At 39.7% G+C, this 12,794-nt stretch overlaps 1 protein-coding gene across 3 annotated transcripts; it reads right to left on the reverse strand.

Moving 5' to 3' along the window:
* Window positions 1-386: 386 nt before the first annotated feature.
* LOC148877514 (large ribosomal subunit protein uL2-like) lies at window positions 387-3,932 on the reverse strand. 3 transcript variants are annotated; one of them, XM_088942081.1, is made up of 3 exons: window positions 3,415-3,932; window positions 967-1,344; window positions 387-742 (listed from the first exon to the last, which is right to left on the reverse strand). In XM_088942081.1, exons 1-2 carry the CDS (start codon window positions 3,852-3,854, stop codon window positions 999-1,001), a joined length of 786 nt encoding a protein of 261 aa, XP_088798207.1. In that variant the 5' UTR covers window positions 3,855-3,932; the 3' UTR covers window positions 387-742; window positions 967-998. The 3 variants fall into 3 exon arrangements, with proteins under 3 accessions (XP_088798207.1, XP_088798208.1, XP_088798206.1); XM_088942082.1 differs by having other exon boundaries at window positions 387-725; window positions 3,415-3,897; XM_088942080.1 differs by lacking the exon at window positions 387-742 and having other exon boundaries at window positions 802-1,344; window positions 3,415-3,897.
* Window positions 3,933-12,794: the final 8,862 nt, after the last annotated feature.

Below are 12,794 nucleotides of genomic sequence, written 5' to 3' on the forward strand. Positions count from 1 at the left end.
AAGACATTTATGTAAACTTGGGCCTTGGACTCATGGAAGCCCATATTATTTAGAAGTTGTCATGTAAATTAAACCCACTTGTTTGGCTTTAAAAATTCAAATGCCTCCAATTATCTTCTGAATTTTTATTTATTTTAAAATACAAATAAATAAAAAAAATAAACATTTGAATACGAAAAGATTTAACAATTTCAATCTCATGATTGGTTTCTAATTTAGGAATCTAGATAACTAAATTGGATTTTAGGGGGGGGGGGCGGGAGTTGGTACCCATATTTTTTAGATTTATATGAAGACCATGTGGACAAATAATTTATCTAGGTAAGTGATACCCATCTTCCATGTGGAAGAATAATTTTTCCACCTAAGGAGAAAGTTGCCAGCAATTGGATAGAACAAAATTGTCCCTTTTAATAGTAGATTTCTGTAGCTAAAAGAACATAGATAAATGCACTTACCCGAGTAACTTACCAAAAGGCAAACAGGGCCTTGGAAACAATAAACATGAATTCAAATGTAATATGAGGTAAGCGCTACCAGGTGTATTCTGAGAGGGGCAAATCGCAATTGCTTGATGCATCATTTATCCAGCGAGGCCTGGATCTCAATTCTCAAAGTTGAGATTTAAGAAGCTCCTCTCACTGCATGGATTTGGATTTTGGACAAGCAGCTCAATCTTTATTTCTTTAGAAATCCACAATAGCTCTCCAATCTCGAGATGCCATCTACAATAACGGTCCTTCTGAGTTTTGAAGCAAACGTTATCAAACATGAAGCCATGAAGGTCAGCAAGACAGAATATAAAGATTGCAAAAATGGATAGTAGTAGAAATAATCAATGTTGAATGACCAGATCTCACTCCTAAAAGTCTAAAACTAGAACAAAACTTCAATATATCCCTCTTGATTAAAAGGTAGCAAGTGAACAAACAAATAGAGATGTCTGAGATTGCACAGAAAGAGTACATGATGAAAACTGGACCAGACGTATAATTTCACTAAGCACTTTTCTCAGCTTTGGCAGCAGTTGCAGCAGCTTGACCTCGAAGACGACCAGTCCTCCTGGCGGCAATGAGACCAACCTTTTGTCCGGGAGGAGCATCACGACGAACTGTACTTGCATGACCAATGTGCTGGTGGTTACCACCACCATGGGGATGCTCCACAGGGTTCATAGCAACACCACGAACCTTGGGCCAGCAGTTCCTCTTGACCCTGTACTTGTGATAGGCGTTCCCTGCCTTGAGGAGTGGCTTCTCAGTCCTGCCTCCACCAGCAACCTGGCCAATCATGGCTCGACACCCGCTTGGAACAACCTTCTTGGTTCCAGAGGGGAGCTTGATCCTAAAGATAACACGAGGTTATCAGATTCGATAAACAACTGGCCCAAGCAAACATTCAGAACTTAAGCATCAAACAACCTTCTCAAGCAAACATGAACCAAATACAGCCAGCAGTAGTAGGAACACCAGGAGTATCTCAAGCAAACATGGAGAACCCCAGGGTATTGCTGATAAATGCTGAAGCATGAACTTCAGCAAACAATTGCTAAGTATAAACGATGATGTATTTTTTCTAACCACATGTTTCCATCAACAATCAACTCCTTTAAAGGCCAGCTATATGCTTGCCCATGTACTTCCCACAAGACTGATCAAAAAGCTTAAGGAAAAAATGCTAACACCAAGACTTTATTAGAGTACAAGCAAGTGTGCCACCAACTAGCCTTCAGTTATAAGATTGCATGCTTTTCCGGTTAATAATTCATTGTCAGAATCACAATAATGACCTCCATCTCTCACATTATATTACATAATAGACGATCAATTTGCTAATGCCCCACCAGCAATATATTCAAACCATCATTGACCCAATTGAAGTGGTAATGGAAAGCTATTAAAAAAATTATCTTTCACTGATAAACAAAAAAGTGGTAATGAAAAGCTGATTGTATGCCCCCATTTTTTATGGTTATGATTGTTACAACAGGCAAACTGCCTAACTGAACTGTCAAACCAGTGAACAGGACAGCTTTCTGTTTCAACATGAAGGTTGGCTTTTAGAGCAAATGGCCAACAAGAGATCATTTACATGCCATTCTTCACCGGTGGAAACACAATAGTTTCAAAAATCACAACCAAGAGACATCCAACGGCACTTGCTTTCAAAAATTTATATCACTTGCAAGCAATAGAGCAAATTGACAAAGTAATTAGGCACCAAACCACTGACCAAGTGCCACGATAGAAGAACTTGAAATCCAAAATACTAATCCCCAAATTAACAAGGAACAATGATCCACCTTCAACACACCCAATGACCCAAGATCCGCTCTTATTGTTTGGTCTCTATTGTCTGGGAAGTACTATAGGATAACCAGGGCAATTCACCCCACACTTGCAAGCTAATCACTCCAATTATGAGATGAAAACCCTCACTCGGTTTTCCTCAAAACCTTTTAAAGGAACAGAAAGTAAAGAGAACAAGAGCAATCCAAAAGAACACGTTACTGGCATTTGTGGCTTGCCATTTTTTCTCATTTATTGAAAGTTACAGATCTCAGTTTCATTCACTTGACTGGATACTAAAATACACACATATAAACACATAAAAAAGCCTAATATCTTAAACCATAGAAATTTCTTATCACAAATAATAATTTCCTTACCACCAAATTAGTTTCCATTTCTCCTTAAACTTTAAAAAACCATTTTCTCCTTAAAGTCTCATATGACATTTCTCCCCCTTTCAGACAAATTATGAGAAACCGTTATTTAGAAAAGGAGGATTTAAGTATGTGGTTTAGATAATAATAAAATGATTCCACAGTTCAATGTTTCTGGAAAGAGTGGGCTACTTTGCACATACTTCATTTTGGGATTAACTCTGAGTCTAACCCAATTACAAACATAAACAGTTCATTAAATGTGGCTACTGTTGCGCATTATCTTCAGGGATTGATAATTGATTCTAATTTCTTGATCTGTTTCTGGCTGACAGCAGCACGGATATTTTGCATAAAGTCAACAAAAGCACACAAGTAACCATCTAACAACTGATTAGAACTTGTTATAAAGCAGTTGAGACACAGACAGCATATATTTTGGTACATACATCTAATGCATTTATTAGCAACTAGAAGAACAAAGTGAAACAACATCTTACAAAAAGCTGGTTAGGCAGAATTCACTACAGATCCACACCTATCCAACCTAAAAACAAAAATATCTCATTCATTTCAATTAGACGGTTTAAATTAGCACTGAAATGAAGAATTCATATGGTAAAGAAACCTACATACAGAAAATACAGAAAAGGAAATACATGTGAACAATATTGAATGGAAATACGAAAAGAAACCCCATTGGCCACAATATCAAAATCAATCGAAAATCATGAGAAGCATATTCGTACCTGGTGGTGCCATTATCCGGGTTGTGGCTAATAACAATCGCATAATCTCCAGAAGATCTGGCGAAGACACCTCGGTCACCGACATGGTGTTCGACGTTGCAAACAACAGCTCCCTCAGGGATCGACCTGAGTGGGAGAACATTACCCACCATGAGATTGGCTTTCTTACCGCAGTAGACGAACTGGCCGGTGTACATGCCCTCGGCGGCGACAAAGAGCTCCTTCTGGTGCTTGTAGCGGAAGGGATGGCGGAAGGTCACCCGGGCGAGTGGAGCACCTCGACCTGGGTCATGGAGGATTTCGGTGACCACACCCTTGAGATAGCCATTGCGTTCGCCGAAGTCGAGGCTTCTGAATCTGGCCGGTCCCTTCCGGTGGTGGGTGTGGGACTTGAACACTGATCCAGCACCCTTACGCTGTGCTCTGATCACACGACCCATCTCTTGAGAGTTGGAGTTTTGCAGTAGCGACTGGAGAGGAGCCCTAAGCCCTAAAAGCTCGTTTTATACTGGAAATGCCTGCCCTACCCCTCCACTTACCCACTCAAAAATTACATGTCACCACACCGGGTAGCCCGACGGGCTGGCCGGGCTCATGGGCTCCGGCTCGGGCCTAAAATAATGGGCCCAGCCTTTTTTGGGGCTGGATTTGGGCTTTTTCAAAATATCCGGCCTGAGCCCGAATTTGACTTGATAATACAATATTTTTTCTTTTTTTTTTAATATTATTTTCAAGTAATAGTGAGATTTTTTTATCATTTTTGCGTTTTAAAGGCTTTTAATATAAATAAAGCACATTTTTATTAAATAGAAAAGAAAAAAAATTGTTTTCAAATTTTTGATCGGGCTCAGGCCCAAGCTTCAGGTTTATATGAGAGCTGGACTCGGGCTCAAAACCTAGGCCCAATGGTCGGGCTGGGCTTGGGTTCAGGTGTAAATGTATTCTGTTGATACATAGCAAAACTTGGCCCGACCCAACCCATGAACAAGTCTACATGGCACCGATGCACTAATACCATCATAGTGCATCTCCTAGTGCTGAGATCTTTGCCAACAAAATACATTCCAACCCTCTACCAACTTGATCTAACACCACACATCTCACCATGAGACTGGGACTCACCAAAAAAAGTGGGACCCATCATGTATGAGATGTGTGGTGTGAGATCATGTTGGTAAATGGTTGGAAGGTGATCCAGACTCCATCTCCTACGTCTGCTCTCAAGTTTCAACTCGAAGTATTTAGGGCCCGTTTGGGAGGATGAATTGAAGATTCCACTAAGCTGGTTCAACTACTTTGAAGTGATTTGGATAAGTCATTGTTCATTTGGGAGGGCTTTCATGCAGTAGCTTTTGGTGACACAAGTACCAAAATAACCCATAGTCTTTAGCCCTTGTTTGGTAAAAATCCAAAAAGTCAAAAAAAAAAAAAAAAACCTTCTATGAGCCAAAAAATCAACATTTTGATGAAGCCATCATAAGTAGCTTCTTAGAAGCGACTCAATCAATGGATCTTATTTAAAGAGGCTAAAAGTCTAAAACAGAGAACCCTTCAAATATTGCTTATGGAGTCTAGATTGGCTCCTCATAAAGAGGCCTGATTTGCTCACAACAAAATAATGTTCTAACACTTCCAACATGATCTATGTCTGCACTAGACTTGTTCATAGGTTGAGCTTGGGCTCAGGCTTAGCTTTTGCCAAAATTTGAATGGGCCCAATCTAAAGCCCAAGCCTGATATAATGTAAAGTTAGGCTTGAAGCCCGACCCACAAAAAAGTCTGGTACATCGCACTCATGGTGAGATGAATAGATATAGAGCATGTTGGGACAATTTTTGGAAATCCTAATTCTTCATAAAGTGCTCACCATATCAACCCCACACACATTGGGAACATCTCCCGTACTTATATGTTCTCATTCACAGGGAGATGTTCTCCATGCATAGTTGTAATGTGTTGTGGGGTGCACTTTGTGAGAGATAATAAAAACTTTAGCTTATGAGTGGTTCATGTAAAGCCTATCTCAAAGCTACCGCACTTCAGCCCTGCCAAACAGTTTTTTTTTCTTGGCTATCAAAAGTCTTATTAAACTCAAGTTTCTGTTTGAACCTAGGGACCGTTCCAAGCTACGAGTTATAATTTCTAACTTGCTCCTGAAGATTTTAGACTTCCTAGGTATTTTGTTTTGGGTTTGCATCCAAACCCAGTTTAACCTAAAAACATACATACATATCAATACATATATGTATGTATTGATATATGGCTTGGACATGAATCCAAGGCAAGTATGTACAATATCAATATATTAAGTATAATATGTTCAAAGTTGTACACTTGGAACCTTGGCTCAGTGCAGCTTGACCCATGTAAAACCAAGCCCAACTTGGTGCTAAGCCTAGCCTGATTGAGCTTATGACAACTCTCAGGATGGCTTTATAGCCCTTAGAATTAGCTGGAAACCCAACCTTGGCTTGGCCTAATGCAGTCCAACGTGTGATCCATGCCTTTTGTCACATGGGTATTTGTTTTTCTCCTATTAAGCCCTTGTATGGCACCAAGTGCCACTACCTTGGTTAGCCAAACAATAGGGAGTGACGGTAAAGAAACAACATACAACAAAGGTTGTTAAAGGGTTCCCACTCAATGGTCCTATACAAAGCAACAATAGGGAGTGCCTTACAAACCCCCGAAAATGGTCCTATACAAAGCAACTATTACTTCCAATCCCCATAAGGACATCTGATCCAAACCTAGGGCTAGAGTTGAAGAGCAATCATCCAAGTTGACCTCCCAACCTAACTCTAGTCTGTTGTGTTGCGCTTCACAGCAAACACATAAGCCAACGGCCCATAACTGCTCGATATAAGTCACGATAACCTGCATTTGTGGTGTATGTGCAGCTTGGATGATCGTGGCCAATCCACATGGGCATCTAACTCCTCACTCACCTACTAGCTCACCTGTGACAATACAAAGGGTACATGTAGCTCCTAGCTCATTAATTGCCTTAGTTGAACGCCTGTAGCGTATTTGCGTTTGTGCTTGACCAATTGTATAAGCAATCGAGTTTGTCTTGCTACTAAGTACACATGCAATGCCTTGGTTGCCTGCATATCATAACCAAAATCACCGCTTGCCCCATCCAACCTTGGGACACAGGTACCCAGCTTGCCAGAAGAGAACATCAAGGTAATTGAAAAATCATATTGCTACCACTACACATCACCAGCACTTTGCTTGCACATTGCTTATGCCTAAGGCACATAGCCCGGCCTTCAGCATGCACCTTTGCCTTTGCATTTGCATCAAGTGTCAAGTCTAAGTCCAAGGCATCAACACCCATCCACCAATACGCCTGCAATCTATGTGCATTACGACATGCCTAAGTCTACTTTGGGCCCATCTGCCTTTGTTGTGGGCAACAATAGTTCACTTAGCCTAGCACCTACCTATGTAGCCTTAGTGCTAGACTTGTTGTGAGCTCTAGGAAGTTCATGGTCAGTTCACATAAATGGAGTTGCCACCCATTTTTTAGAGGGAATAGGCCCTTATTTTCAAATATGAAAGTTTTGATTTAAGTCTTTGATAGTGACTCCATTCTCCATGAAAAATGTTGACAACTGAGAGATTTCGAGTCCCAAGGATTGGGAGAGGGAAGATATTATGCACCCCTCTCTCCAAGTTGCTATAGCAGCCCAATACAGGACTTATTCAAGTTTAATTTCTTTTAGAAAACCAATAAACACAGTTGCCAAAATTTATGAAATCTAGAGAAACATGCTCTTAGCTTCTCATAAGACCGATTTTGAGGTGATGTTATCGGGTCTTAGGTACTAATTTCCCTAAGACCCTTGCCTCTCTACTTCTATACCTAGTCTAGAAGAAGTGAAGGACAATGCTTCTCCAAGGTCTCAGAACTTTAAGCAATCTAGAAAAAAAAAGAAAGAAACAGATAATTACAAAATCAAGTTTAAAAGTAAAAATGAAAGACTTACCTTTCGTATGTACCTTGTCAAAAGTTTTCCAGCAACTAGGGGTGAGATAGAATGAAGTTTAAATGGGGTCTCGAGATAGGGAGTGCTTCTGGTTGTAACAACTTCCACTTGAAAATGGAGGAGGAAAGTTTGGAATTTGAGGTTCAGAGTACCTCCGAATTTTAGGTGAACAAGAGGTATATGGGCTGAGAGAAAGCTTTATTTTCTCTTCTCTGTCCTCCTTTCTAGCTCTCTCTCTCTTTGGGGGCCTCCTTCAAGTTTCCTCTTCCTTTCAAAGCTTGAGTTGGGTCTATATTTATAGAGGAATGGAGAATAAGAGGTCTAAAATTCTTTCAATCACAAGGCTTGGGCTTCAAGAAAACTTTTACAAGAGAATGAACAAGGATTTTTCAAAGAAAATGATGACCAGTCAACTTTTCCTCTTGGTGAAAGATTGTCTTTGATTTGGGTGTAGTTTTCATGGGCTTTGTGCGTCCAATGGGAGCTTGGGGCATCCTGTCATGGTAGTCTCGTATTTAGGGCTATTAGTGGTGGAAAATGTAAATTTGATGAACTTTTATATGTGATTTTGTCTTTTCTTAGCTTTAAGTGGAGGGTACCTTTGGGTTTTGGGGTTTTTTGGGTCTATTAAGTTTAATTTCATTGGTATAGGTGTTCTAATGAGTTAGGTAAGGGGTTGGCATCAGTCCCTAGGTTGGTACTATTAATATGGTGATTCAATCTGACACATCGAAATGGCATCTTTCTAGTTTAATGGTCAAATAGATGAATTAGGATGTGAAATTTGACATGCTAGGGTTTTTTTTGGGTCTTTGAACATAGTGGTGATGTTTGATTTGTCAAATAGGGTCGAGATGATTAAGATATATGGCTAACAAGTTCGTGTCAATGAGATTTACTGAAATAGAATCTTTATTTGATGAAGGGTCAAACGAGGGAATTTTGGAATGAATTTGGTGGGTTGGCACTTTTGAACGTCCTGGATCTAATGGAAGTGATAGATATTTGATCAGAGGTGTAGATTGATTGATTTAGTTCAGATTATGGTCTTAGCTTATGGTTTTCAATCAATGAGAAGGCCCAAAATGGAATGTTACTGTTTTAACGATCAAATGTAGGGTTTGGTCATGAAATTTACCATGTTGGGGTTTTTTGGGTCTCTAAATACAATGGTAAGGTCTGATTGGTCATGAAGTTGGGATGACAGATGGTAATGAGATTTGTTGAAATAGGATATAGGCTTTATGGGGGATTAAATGGGGGAATTTTGAGCTACAATTTGGTAGGTAGGCATGGATTAGGGTGAGGAGTCAAGTGGATGATTCTGATATAAGAAAGATATGGTGGATCTTGTCAATCATACAGGGCTATCAAAATAAAATCTTGATGTTTTTGTGGTTGGTTGCCATAGATTCGTATTGAGATTCGCTAGTTGATTGTTTCCTAGTGATCTTGAGGTGATGGATATGTTGGATTTGATTTTGGAGTAGTTAAAATTTGAATATCGCATAGTTTAGTTATGAAAATTAATATGTAACTAAGCTATAGTTTTCCACGTCTGGGGATGATGTCTGATCGAACATTAATATTGATATCAAGGTTCTTATTTGTCACATGGATTGTGTCAAAGGAGGGTATTTTGGGTTTTGGAAAGTCTCAAATTAACTTGGTTGTGTTTCCATGTTTCTAGGGTCTAAGAGGAGGGTACGGAGAGGTAAGGTGAAGGGACCGAGCAAAAGTTAGGTGCTAACACTTGTCAATGCCATGTGCCTATTAATTCTCGGCTAAACGTCTAGGGGGCTGACACCTACCATGTTCTAGTGCACTTCAGCACAATTTTGTCCTCCTTTCCTTCTTAAACAAAAGAGAGATACATATTCTCATTTTCCCCCCCATCCATTTTGTTAAGCCTAGCTTAGGCCCATGTAAAGCCATGCTTAAGCTTATATATATTAGATATGAGCCCATTCTTGGGTTAATCTTGTTATCTTAGGTGCTAAGCATAGCTAGGCCAACCCCATGGCTAAGCTTAGGATGGCTTTATGGCCCTTATGCATAATTCTATGTTTTTGGGGTAAACCAAACGAGGAAAGAATTTTTAACGAATGTATGAAAGGGACAAAGCTTTCCACATCAATTGCTTTAAATTCAATGAATATATGTAAGGGACAAAATTTTCCACATCGATTGTTAGATAGTTTTTGTATGCCCTTAGCTTCGATCAGAATGATGTATAATATGAGTTTATTGTAAATGAATAAAGTACATATTTGATTCATGTTCCTGAGGTGTGTTTCTGTGTAATACCCTTAAATTGGAAACTTAATGAGACTTATGTTAGTTTAGAATGTTCATAGCCAGTGGGTCGGTCTAGGGAGACCTATCTTGATAAGGTTGACACTGATGTGCCACAAAGTCGGTTGGGGTGGCCTGTCTCAGCCACCAGGGTGAGACCCAAGGCACATGCAATGTAGGATTAATTGAATCTTTAAACCAGACCAGATTTCCAGTATTGCCCTGGACCTTGGAGATTAATGGGCAAAACTGAAAATGTACACCCAACCCCTAGACTCGATTATGATACCACACTAGGTGTCGGATTGGGCTGTCTTTGATGTACCAATCAGATAGATTCTTAGTGGGGGTCAAAACCTGGGTATGTTGGGATAACCTGAGAATTCATCTGAGTGAGTAATCATAGTGACAGGATCAGCCCCTATCTCGGACAAAGGTAATGATCGGAGATGCACTATCTATAATGGAAACCTAAACTGCCGGCAGCCGATTTCAATCGTTGATATTTGTTTTGAAAAATATATTTTATATGAAGAGAGTGCAACACTGTTCCAAAAATGTTTGCAAAATATTTTAATTCCCGAGATCCATATAAAAAGAGAGTGCAACACTGTTCCTTGTAGCCGAGGGAGAGGTCCTCTCTTGTTGGACAGTGTTTGATCATTATGGGCTGAGAGGTTAAGTGTAAGACCATTGAGTGTAATACATATGGGATAATCTTGCATCTGTCCACAGTCCCTGGGTGTTCCAAGGTGGCTTGGCCCAGGGACCACTTAAGGTACGTGTTGGGCCTATAGAGCCCATGTGATGGGTTTTAGGGGGTAAACTGTCCATAACATTGTACTCGGCCAGGCCTTGTGACAAAGGCTGGGCTGAACCCATGTTGCTGATGTGTAGATCAATGTTTGGTTCCCACGCCATACAAGGAAGTCCAACTGGTCAGTAGTTAGGAAGGCTAAGTGAGCACATAACATTAATGGGCCTAAAGCCCATTTCGAACTGGGCTAATTTAATCAGTTAAATAAGGGGCTAATTCTGAGATTGGATTAGCAGATAGGATTGGGTCTTAACCCTATCCACTTAGAGAGTCTAGATCTGAATGTGATTCAGATCTGGAAACCTCCTAATGAGATTAGGAGAAGGCTGATCCAATTTGCAGATAAGATAAGGGTTTTCTCTTATCACTTAAAGGGAAATCTGATCCAAATATGATTTGGATCAGCAACTCCTAATGGGATTAGGAGCTGATCCCTTTAAGGCTACAAAAGGAGGAGAGGGCGACAGCCTTTAGATGCACAACACAAGTTCTTCACTTGTCTTCAGAGCTGAAATCACAGAAGAGAGAACTCAGCACACCTACGAAAATCCTCTCTTACTGCCTCCTTCCTGTCGTTGCCTCACCGGCCAGTTCGACCTCTAGTTCAGTGGGAGAAATCAAGATTTGATCTTGACATCAGTTCCTTGTGAAGGGACTGATAGGAAGCTGTGCTTACGTGCCATCCTGCTATTTCTTGTGAAGGATTAGGTTCTTGGAGAGAACACTGTTAGTTCTACTCCATTCTACACTGCGTCATCTTCAGTGGCTGAAGTCTTTGGATCATTCATTGGGCATGAAAACCTTCGTTGGGAGATATTATTTCTCTGTATCAGGTATAATCATCTCCTAATACTTTTGTTCTGATCTGGTTCGATTCATGATTCAAGAATGATCCTTGAAAAATATTATTTTTCTAAAATAGGGAATGCAATTCCCAGTTGAGGGGAGAGAAATTTTTTGAAATTCGCTACCTTATTCCGCAAGATTTGTGCATCCATACAATGGATATTTCACTCCCTTCAGTGGTATTAGAGATAAGTTCAAGTCTTAAACCAAATTAGATCAAATCTGAACATGCGCAAATGATTAGAAGGTGTTCTACCCGATTTGCGTAGATATGATGTTTTTTTTGAAAAATTTGTTTCGAGTTAATGGGCGATTAATCTGAAATTAATTTTTATAAATCTGATTATTATTTAGAACTATTCTTTATAATTTTCTTGATTTTTGGGCGGTTTGTACACATGGAGATCGAAATCTTGATTGGCGTAGAGAATCTGCGATTTTGTAGTTTCTTAATTATTTTATTACATTTGGTCTGTAAAATATATATATATATTTTTTATTTTTAAACTGAATGTATAGGCATTCGATCTGATGTAATTATTAATAGAAATTAGGTTTTCTATTTATTTTATTTTGGATCGAAGATGGCGGCATAGAGAAGGAGATTTCGCAGATGGGAGAATCGCTATCTATGATTTGTAGTTTATGAAACTGCAACCTGTGATCTAACCTCTGCTTTGCAGGATGGATTATGCGAATAACCCTATTTGATTGATTCTTGCCTATTCTTTTATTAGTAATTAATTTCAGATTAATTCTTGAATTAAATCTTTAATTAAAGATCAAACCCTAGACCCATTCGAACCAGATTGGTCTAAACTGGTTGGTCTGAATCTAGGGTTCGATCATGGCTGAATGTCAGCCCTATTTTTCCCACTAATAGGCCTAAGGATTGATAATTAATTAAATGTTTAATTCGGCCCAACCTGTAAAGGCCCAGTTTTAAGTTGTTAAAACTGCTAAAGCCCACTTCGCGGATTAGGCTACATAGGCCGAACTGATCATCCCTAATTCAGCCCATATACCTAGATAATATTAATGGTTAATATTATGGATTAAAGAAGGGGCTTCAAATGGGCTTTACGGATGTTTAATTGATTGGATCAATTTATCCTTGCATGCGATGTATGGATGTGTGAATTGCTTCGAGCATGAACCATAAGAACTTGGTAAATGCAATTTCGACAGTGGCTCTTGCGCACCCATGGATGAATGCACATCATTGCCATGGTGTCCCTTTTGGTCATTGGATGACCTCCCTTAGTGGTGGGCCCCACCCCTCATGGAGACAATACGTTCAGAACCCTAGCCGATTTGGGCCCACCGGAATCTGGCTTTATGAAAGCCAGTGGGAGCCACTTTTGGTTTGACCTAGATCAAACTAGGGCGTAATTACTATTCCCTCTAGCTAATATGAGTGCATGTGA

Source organism: Nelumbo lutea, chromosome 1 (genome assembly GCF_056320005.1).
Source record: "Nelumbo lutea isolate HS-2025 chromosome 1, American lotus-T2T, whole genome shotgun sequence".
In the NCBI taxonomy this organism is placed as follows: Eukaryota; Viridiplantae; Streptophyta; class Magnoliopsida; order Proteales; family Nelumbonaceae; genus Nelumbo; species Nelumbo lutea.

Excerpts from the sequence above, each read along its gene's own strand:
- LOC148877514 (XM_088942081.1), bottom strand. The coding sequence starts at position 3,854 with ATGGGTCGTGTGATCAGAGCACAGCGTAAGGGTGCTGGATCAGTGTTC. Across the intron at positions 1,345-3,414 it reads CCGGATAATGGCACCACCAG|GATCAAGCTCCCCTCTGGAA; the intron begins GTACGAATATGC and ends TGTTATCTTTAG.